The 26,326-nt window shown below is 43.8% G+C and overlaps 1 protein-coding gene across 1 annotated transcript in view; it reads right to left on the reverse strand.

The window, feature by feature from the left end:
- Positions 1–8,145: 8,145 nt before the first annotated feature.
- Positions 8,146–26,326, reverse strand: part of si:dkey-288a3.2 (protein phosphatase 1 regulatory subunit 37) — a 207,461-nt gene continuing 189,280 nt past the window's right edge. The window contains exon 11 of the mRNA XM_055640097.1: positions 8,146–10,524. Coding sequence (XP_055496072.1) covers positions 10,309–10,524 — 216 coding nt within the window. The 3' untranslated portion in view covers positions 8,146–10,308. The remainder of the gene's footprint in view (positions 10,525–26,326) is intronic.

Here is a 26,326-nt window from a genome sequence, read left to right on the forward strand (position 1 = left end):
GGAAGCTTCTCCACTGGAGCCTCTGTCTTTCCATGTGAGGTATTAAACTGAGATCCTGTCCTCTGGATTATGATGTGGGCACAAAGGATTCCCTGGTATCATTGTGAACATGTGCCAGAGGAGTTTCTGCACAGATATTTAACCCCACTTAATATTACACAATCTGACGACACAAAAGTAGACTGGTATCATATACAGTGAAGATGGTTAACAAAAATTAAGCAGGGTCTTGATCAAGGGCGGCACAGTGGCATGAGGGGGCCACAGTGGTGCAGCGGTAGAACCCCTGCCTTACATCACCGGAGACCTGGGTTCAATCCTGACTACGGGTGCTATCTGTATGGAGTTTGTATGTTCTCCGTGTGACTTGTACTGTGTTTGTAGGTTAATTGACTTTGGTTAAATTGTCCCTAGAGTGTAGGATAGTGCTGGTGTACGGGTTGATCGCTGGCTGGCGTGGATCAGGTGGGCCAAGGGACCTGTATCTCTACAATCATTAAATCTAAATTGGGCAAGTGGGATGAAGAGTGGCGAATGGAGTTCAACGCAGGTAAGTGAGAGGTGTTGCAATTTGGGAGGTCAAACCAGGGCAGGAAGGTCACAGTGAATGGTAGGGCCCTGGGGAATGTTGTTGAGTATTCATGTACTGGTACAGGTGGACAGTTCCCTGAAAGTGGTGTCCCAGGTAGATAAAGTGGTAATCCTGTGTGAAAATATCTATCTTCTTTTCACAGGATATGTGCATTCAAGAGAACATTCCTTGCTAAGGTGATCCCTTAGGGAATCCTGCAGGGATTTCACAGGTCTCCTGCTGTAAAGGAAGAGGAAGGTTGGATGGATGCTCTGGGAAACGTCAGTTCCAGATGTTTTGAGTAGTTTCCCTGGGGACATATGAAAAAAAAATCAGCAGAAACCTCACGGAGTTTTGGAGTCCCAGGTCATAGCCTCAGAATTAAAGGATGTTCTTTTTGAAAGGATTGAGGAGACATTTCTTTAGTCAAAGGGTGGTGAATCTGTGGATTTCTTGGCGGAGTTGACTTGATGGGCCAGATGGCTTAATACTACTTTTATTCCATATGACCTTACGGTCAAAAGTGAAGCGGCAATTGAATTATTGCAAGCACACTGCAAACCCGTCGAAACCATGGTAAAAGTATTAGAATGCATGAGTAAATCCTCTGGAAATGTCCGTGCATAACCAAAGCAATAAACCACGGCAGTGCAGCAAACAGATTAAGTCCGCCCCATAGAATTGACGACACCTGTGTGTTAAACTGCAAGCCCAAATCTGATCAAATGCAATGTAATGACCTAATGCAACCCAACCCAACCCAACCCAACTAAATGGTGGCCGATTGGGAAAAGGGGAGATGCAGCGAGACCTGGGTGTCATGATACACCAGTCATTGAAGGTAGGCATGCAGGTGCAGCAGGCAGTGAAGAAAGCAAATGGTATGTTGGCTTTCATAGCAAAAGGATTTGAGTATAGGAGCAGGGAGGTTCTACTGCAGTTGTACAGGGTCTTGGTGAGACCACACCTGGAGTATTGCGTACAGTTTTGGTCTCCAAATCTGAGGAAGGACATTATTGCCATAGAGGGAGTGCAGAGAAGGTTCACCAGACTGATTCCTGGAATGTCAGCACTGTCTTATGAAGAAAGACTGGATAGACTTGGTTTATACTCTCTAGAATTTAGGAGATTGAGAGGGGATCTTATAGAAACTTACAAAATTCTTAAGGGGTTGGACAGGCTAGATGCAGGAAGATTGCTCCCGATGTTGGGGAAGTCCAGGGCAAGGGGTCACAGCTTAAGGATAAGGGGGAAATCCTTTAAAACCGAGATAAGAACTTTTTTCACACAGAGAGTGGTGAATCTCTGGAACTCTCTGCCACAGAGGGTAGTTGAGGCCAGTTCATTGGCTATATTTAAGAGGGAGTTACTGTAGATGTGGCCCTTGTGGCTAAAGGGATCAGGGGGTATGGAGAGAAGGCAGGTACGAGATACTGAGTTGGATGATCAGCCATGATCATATTGAATGGCGGTGCAGGCTCGAAGGGCCGAATGGCCTACTCCTGCACCTAATTTCTACGTTTCTATGTTTCTAACATGTAAGATGGCGGAAAGAGTATCATGCAAATCTAATCAAATACGGCACATAAATCTAACAAAACGCACCGTGCAAATCCCATAAAATGCTCCATATAAACCCAGTGAAACGTAAGGCACAAGCCAAGCAAAATTCACATTTCAACTAAAGGAATAATTGGTTGGCAACTTGAAGAGTGAACTGTACATGTACATCGATGATGCAAACCCCATGAAGAAGAGCAGTGAAAGAGACTGCAAACAATCAATAAAACACACAGCATGTTTGTGGTAAACTAGAATGTACAAACCCTATGAAAAGCACCGTGCAATTTAAATCTGGAATCAAAATTTAAAACAATGTATAAATCCAATGATACGCAATGAACAAGTTCAATGAAGTCCAAATGATCAGCATCGAAAGCCAATAAAATGCATTGTAGAAAACTATTATAACACCCCTTACAAGATCAAAAACAAATTCAAGCAACTCCAGTGAAATGATACCCAGACTTACTGTACAAATGCCACGAGACAAGCCATTAGAATCATAGTCATTGTGTCATACAGCACAGAAACAGGCCCTTCGGCACAACTTGCCCATGTGGGCCAAGATGCCTCATCTACGCTGGTCCCACCTGCCTGCGTATGGCCCATATCCCTCTAAACCTTTCCTATCGATGTACCTGTCCAAATGTCAGTTAAAGGCCGTTATGGTCCCTGCTTCAACTACCTCCTCTGGCAGCTTGTTCCACACACCCACCATCCTCAGCGGGAAAAAGTTTCCCCTCAGGTTCCTATTAAATCTTTCCCCACTCACCTTAAACCTCTGGTTGTTGATCCACCTACTCTGGGTTCTCCTCATGTGCTACAATGGGATGAAGCAACCCAGGAGATACAAGAAAGGGCTTGCATTAATGGGAGAACCCTTCCGAACCTTTGGGTGTCGTGAAGGACTCCAGAGCCAGCACGAGATTTTCTCAAGATCATTTTTTTCTTTGGTAGGACACACAATGCTGGTGTAACTCAGCGGGTCAGGCAGCATCACTGGAGAACATGGACAGGTAAACATTTTGGGTAAGGACTCAAAGTCTGAAGAAGGGTCCTGACCCGAAACGCCACTCATCCACGTTCTCCAGACCTGCTGCCTGATCCGCTGAGTTACTCCAGCATTTTGTGACTTTCCTTGGTAAACCTGCATCTGCAGTTCCTCGTTTCTCAATGTTTTTATTTGTGTTTTCCTCATCCTGTAATCGCTTCTTTCACTTTAGACCAATACTCGTCTCGAACAGTGATGTTTACTGCCGTCCATCGCATCAAACATGCATCTTTTACTTGATTTTCCTCCCTGACATTAGTCAGCACCTTAATTCATAACTCTTTAAAGTTTGGATGAGAAGTTATCAGACTGAGACATGGTCAGGTCGGGGGGAGTTCCCCCGGCCACGGGTACCATGTAATCCCGTGCTACCTGCTCCAGGGTTGGATAGTCGGAGACTAAAAAAGGTCTCCCCCACCTGGTTTGCCAGGTGAGGAGGGGGCTGTGGACCCCCAGCAGGACCAAAATCAAGACCTGTCAAAGGGGGGTTGAGCACCTAGCGAGCCAACGGCCAACCACACTTCAGTAGAAGTTGCGATCACTGTCATACATAGCATTGCAAGGCACCGTGCCTGTTGATGCTTTCAACGATGATGATGAGACATTATCCAACATTGACCAATACAGCCCAGGAATAGGCCCTTTGGCCCGCAAGATATACTATACACTCTCTTTTCAATTATTGCTCCAGACAAATCCACTTTTGACGGAATGAATAACACAAATCCCAAGAAATACTGTACATCTAAAAGGAACAAAGTACATCAACACATATTTTTTGCAAATGCAAACATGTGCATATCCCAAATATAGCACACCACATTCAAGGAAACGCACCATATGGCTACAGTACAAATCCTCAGGAAGATTCAATGAAATTGCCCTGTCCAAATTCAATTAAATGCTCCATGAAAATGCAATGACAAGCAATATACACATCTAATGAAATGCACCGTAGGACTTTGATGAAACATCCCAACCATAGAAATCCAATAAGATCGTAATGCAATCTCCAATGAATTGTACTGAACAAATCCAGCCAAACGCACAATGCAAAACAAGATCTATTCAGTTAACAACATATAAAACCATTCCAAACACTCAATACAAAGCCAATCCAATGCATTGTGCAAATCACTATTGCATATTCACATGCGATTGTAATTCCTTTGCAATGCACTGTGCAAATTACTTGCCACATTATGTAATTCCATTGACACACAACAGCAAACCTATTCCAATGCATTGGGTGAAACGACCGTCACAAGCAGTACAAATAAAACAAAATATACTGCGCAAATGCCTTGTAGTACACCTGGCAAATCAGGCCATAGGCACCACGGCTTTCAAATAAAAATTCAATGTGAATTATTTTGAATGCATGACTTGATGTGGGATTTCAACATTTCTCACGAGTGAGGCAAAGTGTACAACAGTGATTAAAAAAAAACAACACATTAACTAAGGTGATTGAGACTGAAAATAAAATGAAAACTGTGTCCTACAGTGGGTTCTATTAATATTACTTTTAGGTAGTTCTTAGTGTTACAGATAGCAATATCTGGTGAGATTGGGAATATGGGACCATGCTAAAGCAATTACTCCTCTCTGGTGTGTAGTTCAGCTTCACAACGTTAAACCTGGGAACAGCATTTGCAGCAATGTCCTTCTTCTGGGTCCTGATCTGGACTGAGGGAGATGCCAGCAGTGGGTGCCCAGGACAGAATGAGTGACGGACCTTCAGAAAAGCTGGGGGCAAAGTCAGCAGGAGATACCCAGATTGAGGAGTTATAGATAATCATTTAACGCCACAGGGCCTGTCCTCGCTGGAGATTAGAAGGATGGGGGAGGACGGGACCTCTTTGAAACTTACCGAAAAGTGAAAGGCCTGGATAGAGTGGACGTGAGGATGTTTCCACTAGTGGGAGAGCCTAGGACCAGAAGCCAGAGCCTCAGAATAAAAGGACGTACCTTTAGGAAGGAGATGAGGATGCATTTCTTTAGTCAGAGTACGGTGAATCTGTGGAATTTATTGCCACCGAGGCCTTCGGAGGCCAAGTCACTGGATATTTTTAAGGGATTGAGTATAGAAGTTGGGATGTAATGTTAAAATTGTACAAGGCATTGGTGAGGCCAATTCTGGAGTATGGTGTACAATTTTGGTCGCCTAATTATAGGAAGGATGCCAACAAAATAGAGAGAGTACAGAGGAGATTTACTAGAATGTTGCCTGGGTTTTAGCAACTAAGTTACAGAGAAAGGTTGAATAAGTTAGGTCTTTATTCTTTGGAGCGCAGAAGGTTAAGGGGGGACTTGATAGAGGTTTTTAAAATGATGAGAGGGATAGGCAGAGTTGACGTGGAAAAGCTTTTCCCACTGAGAGTAGGGAAGATTCAAACAAGGGGACATGACTTGAGAATTAAGGGACTGAAGTTTAGGGGTAACATGAGGGGGAACTTCTTTACTCAGAGAGTGGTAGCTGTGTGGAATGAGCTTCCAGTGAAGGTGGTGGAGGCAGGTTCGTTTTTATCATTTAAAAATAAATTGGATAGTTATATGGATGGGAAGGGAATGGAGGGTTATGGTCTGAGCGCAGGTATATGGGACTAGGGGAGATTATGTGTTCGGCACGGACTAGAAGGGTCGAGATGGCCTGTTTCCGTGCTGTAATTGTTATATGGTTATATGGAGAGATAGATAGATTCCTGATTAGTATGTGTGTCAGGGGATATGGGGAGAAGGCAGGAGAATGGAGTTGAGAGGGAAAGATAGGTCAGAGTAGACTTAATGGGCCGAATGTCCTAATTCTGCTCCTATCACTAAAGAATGTCAGTGAGGGATTACCCAAGTTATAGAAGCTGATGGAGGTAGAGTCAGAAGGAGATACCTTGGCTAAAGGCAAGAGACAACGTAACAACACACTGCAGTTATTAATAAAATCCAAGCTAGATGAAGCAAATGATCTTTAAAACTAAACTAGACATACTATTATCAGGATAGACACAAAAAGCTGGAGTAACTCAGCGGGGCAGGCAGCAGCTCTGGAGAGAATGAATGGGCGATGTTTTGGGTCGTGACTCGAAACGTCACCCGTCCCTTCTCTCCAGAGATGCTGCCTGTCCCGTTGAGTTCCTCCAGCTTTTTGTGTCTATCTTCGGTTTAAACCAGCATCTGCAGTTCCTTCCTACACTGTAGGTCCAGGTGCCAGCAACAGAATGGTTTCATTTCGAGAAGGTTTAGAGGTAAAACATTGGGATGCAACTGGAGTAGGGTATTAGATGGAGTAGGAAGAAAAATATTGCAAAGGCATGTGGGACTAGTGTCGATGGAGTATGTTGGTCGGCATGGGCAAGTTGTGGGGCCGAAGGTCATGTTTCCCCCACTGCGTGACACTATGACTCTGTGTGGACTATCCCTCCCAGTGGGATCAGAGCATTGTGAACTTCCCCTGGCCCTGATGAAACATCGTTACTGGACGGCTTATCTTGAATGTTAATTATCGCTTTTGGTTCCAGTATTTGACAGATTTTCATGTCCGGCAGAAGAAAAGATAAAAGAAAAGGGGGGTTGCAGTGGAGCAGCGGATGAGTTGCTGCCTTACAGCGCTTGCAGCATCAGAGACATGGGTTCGATTCCGATTACAGGTGCTGTCTGTGCGGAGTTTGCACGTTCTCCCCGTGATCTGCGTGGGTTTTCGCCGAGATCTTCGGTATCCGCCCACACTCCAAAGACGTACAGGTTTGTCGGTTAATTGGCTTGGTAGGAGTGTGAGTTGTCCCTAGTGTGTGTAGTGTAGAGTTGATGTGCGGGTTTCGCTGGTCATTGCAGACTCGGTGGGCACTGACCGGTTTCTGCACTGTATCTCTAAACTAAACCAAAAGGCTTGCATTTATATAGCACCTTTAACACCTCAGATCATCCCAAGGTATTTTACAGCCACTGAAGAGCTTTTGGAGAGTCATCATTGTTGCTATGGTAATGTGTGCATAGCACATTTCCATTGGCAGCAATATGATTATAATCAGATCATCTGTTTTATTTTGTGTTATTGATCGAGGGACAGATATTGGCTCAGACAGCAGAAGAAGCACTGATCTTTTTCATTTCTGCCCTGTGATCTTTTAATGTTATCATCTTTCAGAAACAGAGAGGGTAAGCTTCAAAATAAAAATTGCCGCCTTCAGTTAAAGTAGCTCTTCAGCCTTCAGAGTCAATCTCTGTCAGTACTGAACTGAAGTGTCCGCCTAGATTCTGTGCACAAGTCTTAGGGCAGAATTGCAATCATCTTAGCCACAGTGCGCACATTTCCTTATAATACCTCGCTGAAGTCTTGTACAAAATCCTTTGTGATTGAAAGATTTTCAAAGGAAGAGTTGTTCCCTAGTGTACCCATTTAAGGCAACATAGCTGTTGGAAGGAACTGCAGATGCTGGTTCGAACCGAAAATGGACACAAAAAGCTGGAGTAACTCATCAGGCCAGACAGCATCTCTGGAGAAAAGGAACAGGTGACTTTTCAGGTCGAGACCCTTCTTGAGTGTCGGGGGGAAGGGAAACGAGAGATATAGATGGTGACTAGACTGTGGAACCCGTTGGGTCCCATGTTCACATTGGAGGGCTGGTTCCCCGACACAATATTCCACCTCTCCACCAATTCCAATATTGGTGGCAGTGGGGGGGGGGTGGGGAAGCAGGGGAGCGCTGGTAAATTCAGGTTCAGTTTCCTACACTTCTACTGGTCTCAAGGCCACCAAAGTCAAGGACAGTTGTGGACCATATGGATTTCTTGGGGATGGCAGCTCAGTCCCACAAGCCTGATCAAATGGCAGCTCACTCATACCATTTGGTGCTGGCAGTTGGACTACGGCTATTTCTTGAAAAATCCATTATCATTTTGTGCAAGGCCACCAAATTCAAATGCAGTTTCATACTATTTCAAGCAGGGTGAAACCACCATAAAAACCGCCATAAAACCACACAGTAGACATTCAGTGTGTTCAGTTGATTCACAGCTCAGAGTCGTGACCTCTCCCTCCCCCATTATGCAGAGACTGAGCCACGCCCACACGTCCGGGTTTTATAATCCCTCCCCCTCCCACCGGAAAAGGTGTGGCCTTCATGGCGTGATTGACAGGAGAGAGATTCTCAACATTTTTTAAACACTAATAACACTTTTGTTTTTCATTGATGAGAAGAATCCTCTGCACCTGATGAGAGGAGGAGAACTGAGTAAGAAGGCCAAAAATCACAGCTGTAAGTGGTAGCGTTCTAAAATCAATATAGTGCAAACAGGAAGTTGTCAAGTTTAGGCAAACAACCATTTGCAGGCAGTGCCTTTTTACTTCAACCCAAATCCCCCAAACAACCATTTGCAGGCAGTGCCTTTTTACTTCAAACCAACCATATTTTCATTTTCAAACATTAAGGACACTCACAGTTGAGTAAACATGTGTTCAGTGTTATTCAGAGCTCAGATAGATGGCTTCCTCTATCTTGCAGAGACTGAATGAGGCACAGCACTTCCTGATTTTATAGTCCCTCCCCCTCCCTCCAGCAGGGGCAGCAGAGAGAATGGCAACGTTTGTAAAAACATTAATATCTATCTGATTTTTCATCGATGGGAAAAATCCTCTGGTCCCAGAAGGCGGAGGGGGTCTATGAGCGAGGTGGCCAAAAATGGCGGCCATAGGTGGTGGCGTTCTCTCAGAAATTGCAGCACAGTGGGCCAAAAGCGGTCAAGATCAGACTTTTAGTAATATATAGATATGAAGCGATATAGAACAAATGAATGAAAGGTATGTAAAAATGATCAAGAAAACCTTCCATCGTTAGCTGTGGGCCGGGTTATATAGGCAATGAAACTTAACAGGATGACAGTGAAACTAGTACAATGACTCTCTTGATTAGTACGGGTGTCAGGGGTTATGGGGAGAAGGCAGGAGAATGGGGTTGAGGGAGAGATAGATCAGCCATGATTGAATGGTGAGTAGACTTGATGGGCCGAATGGTCTAATTCTGCTGCTTTCACGGTGACGCCACGGTAGAGTTGCTGCCTTACAGCGAATGCAGCACCGGAGACCCGGGTTTGAGCCCGATTACGGGTGCTGTCTGTATGGAGTTTGTACGTTCTCCCCGTGACCTGCGTGAGTTTTCTCCGAGATCTTTGATTTTCTCCCACACTCCAAAGACGTACAGGTTTGTAGGATAATTGGCTTGGTAAATGGCTTGGTAAAATTGGCTTGGTCAGCGCAGACTCGGTGGGTCGAAGGGCCTGTTTCCGTGCTGTATCTCTAAACTAAACTAAACGAAATAATTGGTGGTAGACAAAAATGCTGGAGAAACTCAGCGGGTGAGGCAGCATCTATGGAGTGAAGTAAATTGGCGATGCTTCGGGTGGAAACCCTGAAGAATGTTCCTCATTCCACTGATGCTGCCTAAACTGAATGTTCCCAATGTTGATTCTTTGGTTTTAACCTTCTGATTTGCAGCATTTTTGCAGTATTTTACTTGTGGCAACATCGTTAGCTTCACAAATGAGTGTGACGGCTTAATGGTTAATATGACTACTTGTGAGTCAGTATTGATTTCATTTCTGATCTCTCCACTGATGGATCTGGAGAGCTATCTCACTCAATCAATAAATTGAGGATTCTCAGAACCCATTGATTGGATACCACTTTTATTTCACAAATGAGCTTACACAGTTAGTATCTCACAAAGTTACAGAATTGTGATTGAAAGGTAAAGCACTTTAAGGTATAATTGTTTGAAAACTGCCGACGCCATCTATCAACGTCCAGTGACACCGGTTTTAAATAGGTCTTTTGTTTGCACATTGTGTTTGCACGTGGCATATTTTTTGCATCAAAATTATGTATGAAGAAAGCGCAAACGTAATCTTACAAAATTATGCCCAGCTAATTGGGTAATTTTCATGCTGAAAGAAAGTACCATCGATAAAACAACGTGTTGCAGAGAATTTTATAATCCATAAAAAAAAACAATTTGCACCAAGTGTCTGGACTTGACGAGTTTGCAGAAATGTTGCCAGTTTGCATTGGATCTCCATTTAGTTATCTCTACATTGTCTTTGTACGCAGTGGTGCCCAACTATTGCCGCATCTTTATGAACCGTGCTTGTAATCCTCGTTCAAACTCACTTCAGTTCTAACAGGGCGATCCCAGGTTTTTCTATTTGACCTTTTACCCTGGGATACGCCCGTTTGAGTCGCCTCATTCGTCCCCGCTTCCAGCTGCGTTCCATTCACGATCGAGTTCCTCTTGCAACATTTTGCAATCTTAACCTGCAACAGTTTCTGAGTTTCGATCAACCAGCCTTCCTGCGAAGGAGAGAAGCAAAAGAAAAAAAAAAAATGCATGTTAGTAGAGTTCTGAAATGTACATTCTGCTAAAACAAGGCGTCGTGTTGAGTAGGATGTTGAGTACAGAAGTTGGGATGTAATGTTAAAATTGTACAAGGCATTGGTGAGGCCAATTCTGGAGTATGGTGTATAGTTTTGGTCGCCTAATTATAGGAAGGCTGTCAACAAAATAGAGGGAGTACAGAGGAGATTTACTAGAATGTTGCCTGGATTTCAGCAACTAAGTTACAGAGAAAGGTTGAACAAGTTAGGGCTTTATTCTTTGGAGCGCAGAAGGTTAAGGGGGGACTTGATAGAGGTTTTTAAAATGATGAGAGGGATAGACAGAGTTGACGTGGAAAAGCTTTTCCCACTGAGAGTAGGGAAGATTCAAACAAGGGGACATGACATGAGAATTAAGGGACTGAAGTTTAGGGGTAACATGAGGGGGAACTTCTTTACTCAGAGAGTGGTAGCTGTGTGGAATGAGCTTCCAGTGAAGGTGGTGGAGGCAGGTTCGTTTTTATCATTTAAAAATAAATTGGATAGTTATATGGATGGGAAGGAAATGGAGGGTTATGGTCTGAGCGCAGGTATATGGGACTATGGGAGATTATGTGTTCGGCACGGACTAGAAGGGTCGAGATGGCCTGTTTCCGTGCTGTAATTGTTATATGGTTATATGGTTATATGGTGTTTTGTGCAGCTCACCAGTAGCGAGTGGGAATGGGTCACCCTTGTTAAATGCTGGCCAGCCATGGACAAGCGCCTAAAATACAAACTCAGCACGACTTGGTTGCCAGCTTCCATCGCAGCATTCAGGGGCAGTGTTGTGGATCCATTCATCGTTTCACCCTGATGCGGATGCAGACCATTACGAGCGAACAAACAGCCCACTCCGTGGTATTTATCAGTTTTACTTTTTATTGCTTTTCTGTGTCTTTCAGTGCACAGAGGGAGGACTGGTTGTATGCGTGCAGGTGAGGAAGATTGAAGCTGACAGCCTTCCTCTGTCACATTTTGTTTTATTCACGGCGCTTTCTTTCAGCATGAAAACGGCCCAATTAGCTAAATGTAAATGTAACAAGATGCAGCGACGAGAAGGGATTTGCATGACAATTAATATTGAGATGCAGCAACTCCTGCTCATTGGTGCTGATGAGAAGGAAGTGGGAGAATAAGTGAGGAATATCAAGGAGATCTCCTTGCAACCAAAAAAAGAATCATATAAATTATTGGGCAGCATCTATGAAGGCTGATGCTAATTTTTCATTTCAGCTGAATAAACTTTCATTAGTTCAACCCTGAGAACTATATTCTGCACTCTGCATCTTACCCTTTGCTCTACCTATTGTACTTAAATTTGACTTGATTGTGTTAATTCACAGTATTATCTGATCTGATTGACTAGCATGCACAAAAGGCTCTGGAGGCCAAGTCAATGGATATTTGACAGAGAGGCAGACTCTTGATTAGTACGGGTGTCAGGGGTTATGGGGAGAAGGCAGGAGTATGGGGTTAAGTGGGAGAGATAGATCAGCCATGATTGAATGGCGGAGTAGACTTGATGGTCTGAATGTCCTAATTCTATTCCTATCACTTATGACCTTCTGACCTAATATCACAGATTGATGGTGCTTTGGGAACAACTTGGACACATTGAGCACAATTTGGGAAATTCAGGAATGGGATTAGCTTGAACATGGATTGGATAGAGCATGAAATGAAATATAATCTGACGTTTATTGACCATTACCCAGGGAACAGTACAAAATAGTTGGATAAAATATAGAAAAGGTCAGGTTGAATTGGTTTTAATGTAGTGCAGAAAGGGCCATATTGAATGTGATTAGAGGCAGGTTAAAGGTGATGACTAGGGTATTGAATAGATAGATAGATAGATAGATAGATAGATAGATAGATAGATAGATAGATAGATAGATAGATAGATAGATAGATAGATAGATAGATAGATAGATAGATAGATAGATAGATAGATAGATAGCCTTTTATTGTCATTCAGACCGAAGTCTGAACGAAATTGCAGCAGTCATACATATAATACAATACAATAAAACAACAATAAACACATATTAACATCCACCACAGTGAGTCCACCCAGCATCTCCTCACTGTGATGGAGGCAAAAGTCTTAGATCTGCAGTCTCTTCCCTCCTCTTCTCCCTCTGCACTGGGGCGATACCCCCCTCCCCGGGCAATATTAAAAACAGTCCCGCGGCTCAAACACCGCGGCCCGGGGTGGTTGAAGCTGCCGCCCACCAGTTCTGCAGACGCAGCCGCTGGCCCGCGGCCGAACCCCGGACTCAGGCCACCACCGCCAGAACACCGTCCCAGCCATGGGACATTTTAAGCGTTGTTTGCAAATAGTATACAGTACGAAAGATCTAATAGGTTTCAACTTGCGTCAGGATGGGATGGGATTGAGCATGGGATTATCCCAGATTGGGATTGAGATAGATCGAATGGGATCATGGGAAAAATAGATCGCTATGGTGGAGCAGAATTGATGGGTTGAATGGCCTAATTCTGCTCCTATGTCCAATGGTCATCTGGTTATTGATTTAACATAACTTGCTTAGAATGTTGAATAGACCACCTGGAGCATTTTTGAGATGAGTATAACACAGGGCAGGTTGAAAATAATTTTAGTGTAGAATAAGGTGGGTCCATTTTGATTTGGGTATACGATTGAGGGGAAAGATTGTACATATTTTGGAAGGAATATAGAAGAGGTTAGCTTGTTCTAGATTTGTGAAAAATGTAGAATGGATCAGAATTTGGGCAAAAATGTCGCAGATTGAACATATATTGACAAGAGTAAAGAAGAGGCTGTTAATACCTGATTGTGGTGCAGAATGATGAAGGTTAAACATTACTTGAATTGGAAAAAGTAAGTGCTAGATTTAGAGTGGCTGCGTAGAGTAAAAAATGGGCATATTGAGCATGGGAGGGTTACAGAGCAGACTGGGACATTCTAAATATGATTTATGTAGAATTATCATTTTTATCAGATTGAACGGGTTTAGGGTAGATTATAGGATGGGGAAACATAGAAACATAGAAAATAGGTGCAGGAGTAGGCCATTCGGCCCTTCGAGCCTGCACCGCCATGCAATATGATCATGGCTGATCATCGAACTCAATATCCTGTACCTGCCTTCTCTCCATACCCCCTGATCCCTTCAGCCACAAGGGCCACATCTAACTCCCTCTTAAATATAGCCAATGAACTGGCCTCAACTACCTTCCGTGGCAGAGAGTTCCAGAGATTCACCCCTCTCTGTGTGAATTTTTTTTTTCTCATCTCGGTCCTAAAGGATTTCCCCTCTATCCTCAAACTGTGACCCCTTGTCCTGGACTTCCCCAACATTGGGAACAATCTTCCTTCATCTAGCCTGTCCAACCCTTTAAGAATTTTCTAAGTTTCAAGAATGATCATGATCTGGAAACTATTGAACATACCGTGATCAATGTACAGAATAGAGCCGCAATGCAAATAGCTTGGGTAGAGTGGTAGAAACGTCTGTGTATGTACATGCAAAAAACAATTTGACATTGGAAAATTAGTAGTAAGTTTGAGGGCAGGACTTATGCCTTCAACGCAAAGTCATCTAATGTCACTAATGTCGCATCTTGCCCTGAGCTCTCCATGTTTCAACAAGTTTATTATCATCATCTTCACTGTAGCATGTCCATCTCCCTCTAAAACTGATTCCTTAAATCCCTCAGACTTGCAAACTCCTAAAGTGTTTGACTTTTCCAGCCCATCGCATCCAATGACTTATGGGGAGAGGGCAGAAGAACGGGGTTAGGAGGGAGAGATAGATCAGCCACGATTGAATGGTGGAGTAGAATGGTTGATGGGCCGAATGGCCGAATTCTACACCTGTCACATGACCTTACGACCTTATTGTGGACACTAAATTCAGATTTATTTTATTTTCAGCAGATCCATGCATCCACTTTCACACCAATGTTATGCTCTCATTCCCAGTGAGTGTAAGATGTTACCGCCTGATTGACAGCCAAAGGTCTCAAATTTTACAAATGTTCCTATAAGTCAGTCTTTTCAACCAAATCCCAGTCAGCTCACAATACCACACTTCCCTTGTTTCACATCTCAATCAAATGTGCTCGCGATGGGTTCTGCATTCAATTTTAGAGGCATTGAGAGTCACAGATTCATGGAGTCACATGGATCATCGATTTTTTAATTAAAATAAATACTTATGTATTTTTTAATTTCAGTGCTAGAGTGCAGCCCTGACCTCCAATCTACCTCACTGGAGTTCTTCGAACTATCTCCACTCAGACTTTATCCTGCACTAAATGTTGTACTCTTTATCCATGCACTGTGGACAGATTGATTGTATTCATATATAGTCTTTTCTTTGACTGGACAGCATGCAAACAAAAGCTTCTCACAGAACCTTGGTACATGTGACAATCATAAACCAAACTAGTCATACAGCATGGAAACAGCCCCGTGGGCCCAACTTGCCCACACCTACCCAACATGTCCCATCTACACCAGAAGGATGAGAGGGGATCTTATGGATCTTAGAGAGAGTACAGAGGAGATTTACTAGAATGTTGCCTGGGTTTCAACAACTAAGTTACAGAGAAAGGTTGAATAAGTTAGGTCTTTATTCTCTGGAGCGCAGAAGGTTAAGGGGGGACTTGATAGAGGTCTTTAAAATGATGAGAGAGATAGACAGAGTTGATGTGGACAAGCTTTTCCCTTTGAGAATAGGGAAGATTCAAACAAGAGGACATGACTTCAGAATTAAGGGACAGAAGTTTAGGGGTAACATGAGGGGGAACTTGTTTACTCAGAGAGTGGTAGCGGTGTGGAATGAGCTTCCAGTGGAAGTGGTGGCGGCAGGTTCGTTGGTATCATTTAAAAATAAATTGGATAGGCATATGGATGAGAAGGGAATGGAGGGTTATGGTATGAGTGCAGGCAGGTGGGACTAAGGGAAAAAAGTTGTTCGGCACGGACTTGCAGGGCCGAGATGGCCTGTTTCCGTGCTGTAATTGTTATATGGTTATATAATATTCTTAAGGGATTGGACAGGCTAGATGCAGGAAAAATGCTCCCGATGTTGGGGGAGTCCAGAACCAGGGAGTTGCGAATCTGTGGAATTCTCTGCCACAGAAGGCAGTGTAGGCCAATTTTCTGGATGTTTGCGAGAGAGAGTTAGATACAGCTCTTTGGGCTAACGGAATCAAGGGATATGGGGAGAATGCAGGAACAGGGGACTGATTTTGGATGATCAGCCATGATCATAGTGAATGGCGGTGCTGGCTCGAAGGGCCGAATGGCCTACTCCTGCACCTATTTTCTATGTTTCTATTTTTTTTTTTTTTTACACTGGGCCAAATTGACAAATGTGACACCAAACCAGTCCTTACACACAAACTCCACTCACTCCTTGAACCCCACTTCCCTTTAGATTTTAGACTTCAGAGATACAGCGCGGTGACAGCCCTTTCAGCCCACCGGGTCCGCTTCGACCAGAGGTCACCCCATACACTAACACCATCCTGCACACTAGGGACAATTTTACCAAAGCCAATTAACCTACAAACCTGTACGTCTTTGTGGAAGGAAACCGGAGCACCCGGATAAAACCCACGGGGCCACTGGGAGAACGTACAGACAGCACCCATAGCCAGGATTGAATCTGGGTCTCTGGCGCTGTAAGGCAGCAACTCTACCACTGTGCCACTCCTGATGACAAGAGTGTATTTTCAGATGTGACTTTCAAACATACACAAAGGTCCAAATAGTTTATTTATAATGTACACGCCACAGAACTTGGATTAATTTGCCTTAGTTTCATTTATCTCTGGAATGACCTTCTTTTGTTTACTAACACATACGAAGGGAATGCATTCACAGCCTTGGCAATCGCCAATAGGTTTCTGACGTCTTGCCTTCATTGCGAATCAAAGTACAACATATGGTGCAACGTAAGAAAAGCTGAAATGTAACCTGTTTTAAATCACCTTGCCACTGAAAAACTGATTGTGCAGAAATATATGGTGTCGAACAATTAGATGAATGGGCAAATCTGAATTTAGTGCAGCTTAAACATAAATTAAGTTGAGATCCCCCAGTGAGTCTCTCCAGGGCAGGCAATGTGAGCTTTAGCATCTTATATAGAGGACTGGTTAAATATTAAAGAGTTTATATTCTTAGTCCGGGAGTTGTCTTCGAAAAACAATAGCGCTTTAAAATTCTCATCTTTGCTCAATTCACGAGGTGGAGGGAAATCTATTTTAGACGCAATGAGTAGAGAAATCGTAAAACTCTTTTGTCAATAGATTGATGGCTTCACGTTACACGCAAGGTTATAACTTACAATTGAACCATTGGCCGGAAATTGAGGTTAAATGAAAATTAGGAATCCCAACTACTGCACTCTATGTGCATCTCCATGGATTAATATCCCTGACCAGCAGTGGAGACTTGGGACTTAATTACCCAATCTTACAGATGAGATTTTTGATCATGTTATTGATCTGTTTCTATGTCACTGGTGCATTTTTGCATGTCAGGTAAAGTAAACTGAATATTCAAGTGCTGCTGTTCGGACCCCATGCTGTTCCATCCCGCCATGCCAGTGATGCAAGAGATGGCGTGGAGAGAAAGAGAGTGTGTCTTGATAATTGGTGTGGGTGTTGAGAGTGGGCGGGGTGCGGGGTATTGGTGGTAGGAGAGGGTGTGGAGAGTAGGCGAGGGTAAGCAGGGCAGGGTGTTGGGAGTAGGGCGGGGTGTTGATGGTAGGGGAGGGTGTTGTGGTTTCCGAGGGAGTTGAGGGTAGTGAATGGTGCTGAGAGTAGGAGAGTATTGAGCGAAGGGAAGGGTGATGAGAGGAGCGGTGGGTGATTACAATTTACTTTAGACTTTGGAGATACCGAGTCCGCGCTGACCAGTGACCACCCCACACACGAACAAGATCCTACACACTAGGGACAATTTATAATTTGCAGAAGCCAATCGGCCTGCAAACCTGCCACATCTTTGGAGCATGGGAGGAAACCGGAACATCCGGAGAAAACCCACGCGGGTACAGGGAGAACAAACTAACTCCGTACAGACATACAAACTCTGTACAGACTTAAGGTCCTGTCCCACTGTACGAGGTAATTCAAGAGTTCTCCCAAGGCCTCCCCTGATTCGAGCTCGTGTAATGTACGTGGCGGGTACGTAGGGGCTCGTACGAGTAAAAAGAAACAATTTTTTCATCGCAAGTATTTTTTTACTCGTGGACATTTTTCACACTGTTGGAAAAACTTCACGAGTTTCCGCGTTTCCCTGGTACCTGCTGTTAGCATTACGAGCCACTACGAGACATCCACGAGCTCCGACGTACCCGCTACGGACATTCTACGTACTTACTACGAGTTTGATTTTTTTTTTAAACTCGGGAGAGCTCTTGGGTAAATTCGCATCGTGGGACAGGCCCTTTAGAAACTGCGTACAGACATACAATCTCTGTACAATTGAGAGAAGGGGTGGCTATCGAGAGCAGTGACATAAAAACATAGAAGATCGGTGCAGGAGTAGGCTATTCGGCCCTTCGAGCCAGCACCGCCATTCAATATGATCATGGCTGATCATCCAAAATCAGTACCCCGTTATTGCTTTCTCCCCATATGCCTTGATTCTTAGCCCAAAGGGCCAAATCTAACTCTCTCTTGAGTATATTAGGGGTGGGTGATGTGAGAAGGGGTGCGTAATGAAAGTGGGGCAATCAGCCTACCAGCTTGAATGTTTTGTGATGTGGGATGAAACGGGATCACCTGGGGGAAACATATGTAGCCAAAGGGCGAATATGCAAACTCCACACAGACAGCACTGTAGGTTGGGATTGAACCCGTGTAGTTGGATTTCTACTATCTGTGCTGCTTCACTGCGATAGTTACATTTGTTGCTGGTAACAATATTATCTTCACAATTACCATTGGTGTTATTGATAAAAAAGGGGGGAGTTTTAGTTTTAGTCATTTCTAATTCAGTTTTAGAGATACAGCGTGGAAACAGGCCCTTTGGCCCACCGAGTCCACACCGACCAGCGATCCCCGCGCACTAACACTATCCTACACACACTGGGGACAAGCCAATTAGCCTACCAACCTGTACGTCTTTGGAGTGTGGGAGGAAAACCGGAGCGCCTGGAGAAAACCCACGCAGGTCACGAGGAGAACGTGCAAACTCCGTAAAGACAGCACCCATAGTCAGGATCGAACCCGGGTCTCTGGCGCTGTATTCAGTAACTCTACCGTGCCGCCCAATGTGCCATTATAATGACTCAGGCTTTTTGCTGAGATTCTGCTTGTGGAGACAGGGACAAAGTTCCCATCTAGCCTCCATCTCCATCTCCCGTTCCCAAGGTTTCTCTTGAGCCCATTCATATCTCCTAAAGTGGTTTGAATGCAACTTGCACTAAATCAAAGTGGACTGGACACTGGAAATAATCTTAGTAATGAAGTTCTAGTTCCTTCCATCCCAGACTTAAGCTTAAGTGGTAACATTTCACGCATGTCAAAAGGACATTGGCAGAAATGTATCACTAGAATATTATATTGCTCAGACAATCTTGAACTTCGCTTAACTTAAAGTAAACCAGAAAAGAAGCCTGAGCAATATAATACACTTGTGACACATTTATCTCTGACAAAGTCCGTTTGATACACGTGAATTATTGCCACTTAACTTAAAGACAGATGCATGTTAAAGCAAATGTACTGACTGTATATCAGTGTGGCAGTATGAGAAAAAGTAAATGCAAGAGATTGGGTTTGTTGAAACTAGGAAGCTTTTCGAAAGGAGACTGATTATTTATATTTGAGTTTAGTTTAGTTTATTGTCGTGCGTACCAAGGTGCAGTGAAAAGCTTATGTTGCAGAGAGCGGTAAGACAATACATGATTACAATCGAGCCACTCGAAGTTTACAAGTTACATGATAAAGGGAATAACGTAACTAGAGTTTAGTGCAAGAACGGTGTCTGTTGCGTGTTAGTCTATTTTGTTTCCCGGTTACATAGGTTTCCATCTCTTTGGCTCCCAAACACACCCGCAAAACTGGATCCACAACCTCACCCCCGGCAGCAATGGAAAGAAGTAGAGGAACAAAAGTAACAAGGGTTTCCAAAGCTGGTACTTCCTTGGGATGTGACAAAGGGCTGCCGCCTGCGTGTGTGCTCTGTCTGTAGCCAGGCTGCTAATGAAGAGATTGATGATGAAAATGTCAGGATGAGACAGTTCAACAGAATCGCTCCCTGTGAGAGGCAGAGGGCAAGCAATGCTTTTACAGCCAAGAATATCGCCACCAGCTGCGCTCAGCCAGCTCCGAGACAGCATGCCAAGGCAGCTACAGCATGCATGGAGGAAAAGCAGACCTTCCAACTCCTCAGTCAATCTGCCGCACCTCAAACGAGCGCCTTTTCTTTCCTCCCCCCCCCCCCCCCCTTTTTAATCCATACTTCCTATTAATTTAGTTTTAATAAGGTATGGCGATTTTAATTTAGTTTGTAATTAGCTTATCAGGCAACATTGGTTGTGAGAAAACACGTCGTGGTACTCAGCTATCCTCTTGATCCTCCTGCCTGTATCTCAGCACGGTCCAACCACAGTCCACGGTTACTGCATTGTTTACGCTTTAAAGAGGCAAAATAATCATTTCTGTTCTTAGCAAGGGAACGGAAAGATGTTTGCAAATCAGGTCTGACTCCTGGACTAACAGACACTATTAAAATATAGACCTGCACTTTTTGCTGCTAGAAATCTCACCTTGGTAAATATATCGTTCCACGAGCTAACGCAGACTTTTTGTAAGAATCCGTGAAGGGCTTAATTTTTTCCCTTCAAGGCAAAATTTCCAAATTCCAGTTTGCTTCAATAAAGTTACATTAAAAGAGTCATGTGAATCTGCTACGATGTGGTGTATGATTTATGAGAGTGCGGTTTCGTTATTAACCCACGAACTGCAGAGAAAAAATGCCTCGTCTAATATCTTCAGATTAAAGGGAAGAATTTCATTTATTTTCCAATAAACTTTGAATGAAAGTTCAGGACACATGTTATTGGCGGGTTTGTTTGGTGATGGGGTGTTGCAATCACCCATCATCACTTTGTTGAGAACCTTCAACCGGGCCTAACAACCTGGGATCATAAGTTCAAATCCCACCACGACAATTAATGAAGATAAAAACTTCTTATTCTGGTCATTTAGGCAGTGTGTAACACAAAATGAAAGTTGGTGCCTCTCTCTAAATGGCGAACCACCTCTCTAGTGAGCCAGTTAAGACAGATGGCTGGCAGATGGACCTGTAGGGAAAGTCCAGCTTTCTCTGGTGCCCAGATTCAAAGGTACAGACAGCACTGGGAGATCATATGTAGGGTCATACACACTCGCACTCTGCCTCTGCCCTCTCTAACATCCTAAGCTTAGAGTCAGGACACATTTCACATCTGGCCCCTCAGCTTTAAGCCAACCACTGCTGATAGAAACATAGAAACATAGAAATTAGGTGCAGGAGTAGGCCATTCGGCCCTTCGAGCCTGCACCGCCATTCAATATGATCATGGCTGATCATCCAACTCAGTATCCCGTACCTGCCTTCTCTCCATACCCCCTGATCCCCTTAGCCACAAGGGCCACATCTAACTCCCTCTTAAATATAGCCAATGAACTGGCCTCTACCCTCTGTGGCAGAGAGTTCCAGAGATTCACCACTCTCTGTGTGAAAAAAGTTCTTCTCATCTCGGTTTTAAAGGATTTCCCCTTTATCCTTAAGATAATGATGCATTGAACGGATGGATGGAATTCCCAACGTTCAGTAGAATGGTAAATGGCAAGCGGATTATATTTTAGTTTAGTTTAGAATAGGGGTAAAGCGTGGGAACAGCCCCTTCGGCCCACCAAGTCTGCGCCAACCAGCTATCCGCATACACTAACACTATCCTACACACTAGGGACAATTTACAATTTGTTGAAGCCAATTAACAAACAAACCTGTGCTTCTTTGGAATGTGGGAGGAACCCGGAGATCCCGGAGAAAACCCACGCAGGTCACGGGGAGGATGTACAAACCCCATACAGCCACGCACCCGTGGTCAGGATCAAACCCAGGTCTCTCTGGCACCCTACTGCTGCGCCACCGTGCCGCCCACATTTCTTACAATTTGATTTTAACTACCTTTGGGATGTGCATGAGAACCAGAGCACCTGGAGGAAACCCACATGGTCACAGTGAAAACGTGCAAACTCCACACAGGCAGCACCAGTAGACAGGATCAAAGAGAATCTCTAATGTTTCCACATTTTAACAAACACTATTCTTCAGTTTGACTTATTTCCCTTTTTGCAAAAAGAGTCCTCTACATGCTCCTGTAATAATCAAGACCCCAAAACATCATCTGTCAATCTCCTCCACAGATGCCACCTGACCTGCTGACTTCCGCCAGCAATATATATTTTGCTCAAGATTCCAGCATCTGCAGCCTCTTCTATCTCAATACATTATCTATTGCTTCAGCATTGCTTATGCTTGAGGAAACAAAGAACTGCAGAGGCTGGTTTACTAAAAAAGACACAGCGTGCTGGGTAACTATGCGGGGTCAGGCAGCATATCTGAAGAACATGGATGCGTGATGTTTCATGTCGGGACCCTTCTTCAGACTGCCCAGTTCTATCTTTTTCCCAAAATCCACAAACAGGACTGCCCCTGGCACACCAGTTATTTCTGCCTGCTCCTGTCCCATAGAACACATCACAAAAACCATGATTTCAGATTCAATTTTCAGATTCATGATTTCATCCTATCTATCCCCCTTGTCTAGTCCCTTCCGACCTACATTCAAAACATTTCACACGCCCTTCAACTGAGTCTGAAGAAGGGGCCCAACCCATCCACGTTTTCCTGAGATGCTGCCCGACCCATTGAATTACTCCAGCACTTTGTGTCTTTCTTCGCTTATACAAGATATTTTTTGAAGACTTTATGTGCCTGATCAATACACTCTTATGACACTGAAGTTATGTTACTGAAGAAGGGTCTCGACCAGAAACGTCACCCATTCGGTCTCTCCAGAGATGCTGCCTGTCCCGCTGAGTTACTCCAACTTTTTGTGTCTATCTTCGGTTTAAACCAGCATCTGTAGTTCCCTCCTACACTCTTATGTTCCGGTTGTACAAAACGTTGATGAGGCTGCATTTGGAATATTGCATTCAGTTTTGGTCACCCTGCCATACGTCATTAAACTGGAAGGAGTGCAGAGCAGATTTACAAGAATATTGGCAGGACTCGAAGGTCTGAGCTAAAGGGAGAGTTTAGGCAAACTCAGAATTTATTCCTTGGAGGCCAGAAGGCTAATGGAGTGATTTGATAGATTTGAATAAAATCATGAGAGGCATTAATAGGCTGACTACACCGTATTTTACCAAGGGAAGGGAATCAAGAGCCAGACGTCACTGCTTTAAGGTGAAAAAGGAAAGATTTAATAAGAACCCGAGAAGCAACTTTTTTATTCACAAGGTGGTGGGTATTTGGAACGAGCTTTCAGTCATGGTAGTTGAGGCAGGTACTATAACCGCATTGAAAAGATACTTGAATAGGTACACGGATAGGAAAAGTTCAGAGGAATATGGGCCAAAAGCTGGCAAATAGCACTAGCTTAAATGGGGCATCACCGGTTCCTTGCTCCCCTCCATTGAGTCTGTCCAAAGCAAGCGATGTCTGCGAAGGGCGCTCAGCATCGCCAAGGACCGCTCTCACCCCAACCATGGACTGTTTACCCTCCCATCATCCGGGAGGCGCTACAGGTCTCTCCATTGCCGGACCAGCAGGTCCAGGAACAGCTTCTTCCCTGCGGCTGTTACATTACTCAACACTGTACCTCGGTGTCTGCCAATCACCCCACCCACCCGGACACTCCTTCCACCAGGAAAACAAATAATTGCATTACTATGACTGAATGCACGTAAATATATTTACCTATTGCCCATATTCTTTGTCGCTATTCTAGGGAGATGCTAACTGCTTTTCGTTGTCTCTGTACTGTACACTACACAATAAAGTTTGAATCTGAATCTGAATCTGATCTTGGTCAGCATGGATGAGTTAGGCCAAAGGGCCTGTTTCCACGCTGTATAACTCTAGGACTCCTAATCAGAAATGAAGTTATCTTAACTGACCAAAGTGATTGCAGATATGTTCTCGAACTGCATTAGGTCTTGCATCAAAGAGCTTGAGCCAGTTATGACTGCTGTTTCCTTATTAGTGTTTAATCCTGTAAGCGCTAAAAGTTTAGGTTTATTATCAAAACTCACCGATCTAGCCACCACTTTCCTCCATATAAATCAAGGTATACCTTGAAAAGGTTTAATTTTCTCTGGCAGGGCACTGGTTAATGTGGCTGCATTTAAACACCCTGTGGCATCATTTTAAAACGGCCATTAACCAACGTATCTCAAACAGAAGAAAGCAGATTTCTAACAGGATCAGAAAGACCAATGCATTGCCCTAAGCTGGTTCCAACCTGCCAAAGAAACGTGCAAAGAATTTGAAGCAAATGGGTTAAATAGTGTACCAGATGAGGAAATGAAACAAGTTGCATGTCCCACAGTTTTTGAAACTTATAATACAAAAATAAGCTGGGGTGAAATTCAGTCTGAGGTTTTTCCTGCAACCCTTGTTCATTTTGTTATATGTTCTCTGTGATTCAGATAAAAGAATGTTCCTTATCTATGAGAGAACAAGAAGAGGAGACGAAGGGTTAATCACAGTGCAGAAATAAATTGGATAGGCATATGGATGAGAAGGGAATGGAGGGTTATGGTACGAGTGCAGGCAGGTGGGACTGAGGGTAAAAAAATTTGTTCGGCATGGACTTGTCGGGCCGAGATGGCCTGTTTCCGTGCTGTAATTGTTATATGGTTATATGAAATTCCTGGATTTCTTAGAAATCCCTTGTCAGGAAGAGGGAGAAAGAGGCCTTAACAAAATATACCTTTTTTCTGCATAGCCAATCTTTTAACCATATAACCATATAACAATTACAGCACGGAAACAGGCCATCTCGGCCCTACAAGTCCGTGCCGAACAACTTTTTTCCCTTAGTCCCACCTGCCTGCACTCATACCATAACCCTCCATTCCCTTCTCATCCATATGCCTATCCAATTTATTTTTAAATGATACCAACGAACCTGCCTCCACCACTTCCACTGGAAGCTCATTCCACACCGCTACCACTCTCTGAGTAAAGAAGTTCCCCCTCATGTTACCCCTAAACTTCTGTCCCTTAATTCTGAAGTCATGTCCTCTTGTTTGAATCTTCCCTATTCTCAAAGGGAAAAGCTTGTCCACATCAACTCTGTCTATCCCTCTCATCATTTTAAAGACCTCTATCAAGTCCCCCCTTAACCTTCTGCGCTCCAGAGAATAAAGACCTAACTTATTCAATCTTTCTCTGTAACTTAATTGTTGAAACCCAGGCAACATTCTAGTAAATCTCCTCTGTACTCTCTCTATTTTGTTGACATCCTTCCTATAATTGGGTGACCAAAATTGTACACCATACTCCAGATTTGGTCTCACCAATGCCTTGTACAATTTTAACATTACATCCCAGCTTCTATACTCAATGCTCTGATTTATAAAGGCTAGCATACCAAAAGCTTTCTTTACTACACTATCTATATGAGATTCCACCTTCAAGGAACTATGCACGGTTATTCCCAGATCAGAAACCTTATTCCCTTTTGTAACAAGGTTTCAAGGTTTCTTGGTTAGTTTACTGTCATAGGTACCAATTAAGGTACAGTGAAATACGAATAGAGTGTAGAACAAATCAGGGCTGGCACCAGATGACCTTGGGAAGGGTGGAGCCCATAACGGCCCATTGTTGGCTAGTGAAGGTGTGATGACAAGAGAGATACAAGGATGCAAACAGTGGGATTGGTAGGATGACGAGGTTGAGGGAGAGAGGCAAAGGGAGGGAATGCAGGATTTACTTGAAATCAGAGAAATCCAGAAAGTGTAGGATGGCCACATAAAATGGGGAAGGCAAAGAGGAGGCATCAGATATCAAGACCAAGGAAAATCCCAAAGCATTGCGTGTCTACTTGATGAAAGAGTAGCGGAGAACATTCGGAAACAAATGGGAAACCTGTGTATGAAGCCAGAGGACAGTCAATGTAGTTCCTTTACCGTAGAAAAAGCACAGAGTTAAGACGATTAATCACAGGTCTGTGAGTTTAATGTCAATGGTAGGGAACTTATTGGAAAAAGGTTTTGAAGGACGGGATTAATCTATGCTGGAAAGCATAGATGTGTCAAATATAGATAGAAAGGTTTTGTTACAGAGAGGTCAGACCAATTTCATTGAATATTTGCAGGTGTAACAAAGAGAGAGCACCGATGGCGTAGATTATAAAGACATGGGCATCTGAAGTGAGCGATTGGTCCAAATGACTACATCCCATGGGATCCAGCACGTTGGCAATGAAAGGTCCTTGAAGAGATTGGCACCATGGTCAGTGTGGTCTGAAGAAGGGTCTCGACCCGAAACGTCACCCATTCCTTCCATCCTAGAGATGCTGCCTGTCCTGCTGAGTTATTACAGCATTTTGTGTCTATTTTGTGGACCGAAGGGCATGTTCCTGTGCTGCCCTGTTCTATATTCTAGGTTCAATGTACACTGAGCTCTCGGTGTAAATGATAATGGGATAATCACCCTCTGACC

Source organism: Leucoraja erinacea, chromosome 9 (genome assembly GCF_028641065.1).
Source record: "Leucoraja erinacea ecotype New England chromosome 9, Leri_hhj_1, whole genome shotgun sequence".
Classification (NCBI taxonomy): domain Eukaryota; kingdom Metazoa; phylum Chordata; class Chondrichthyes; order Rajiformes; family Rajidae; genus Leucoraja; species Leucoraja erinaceus.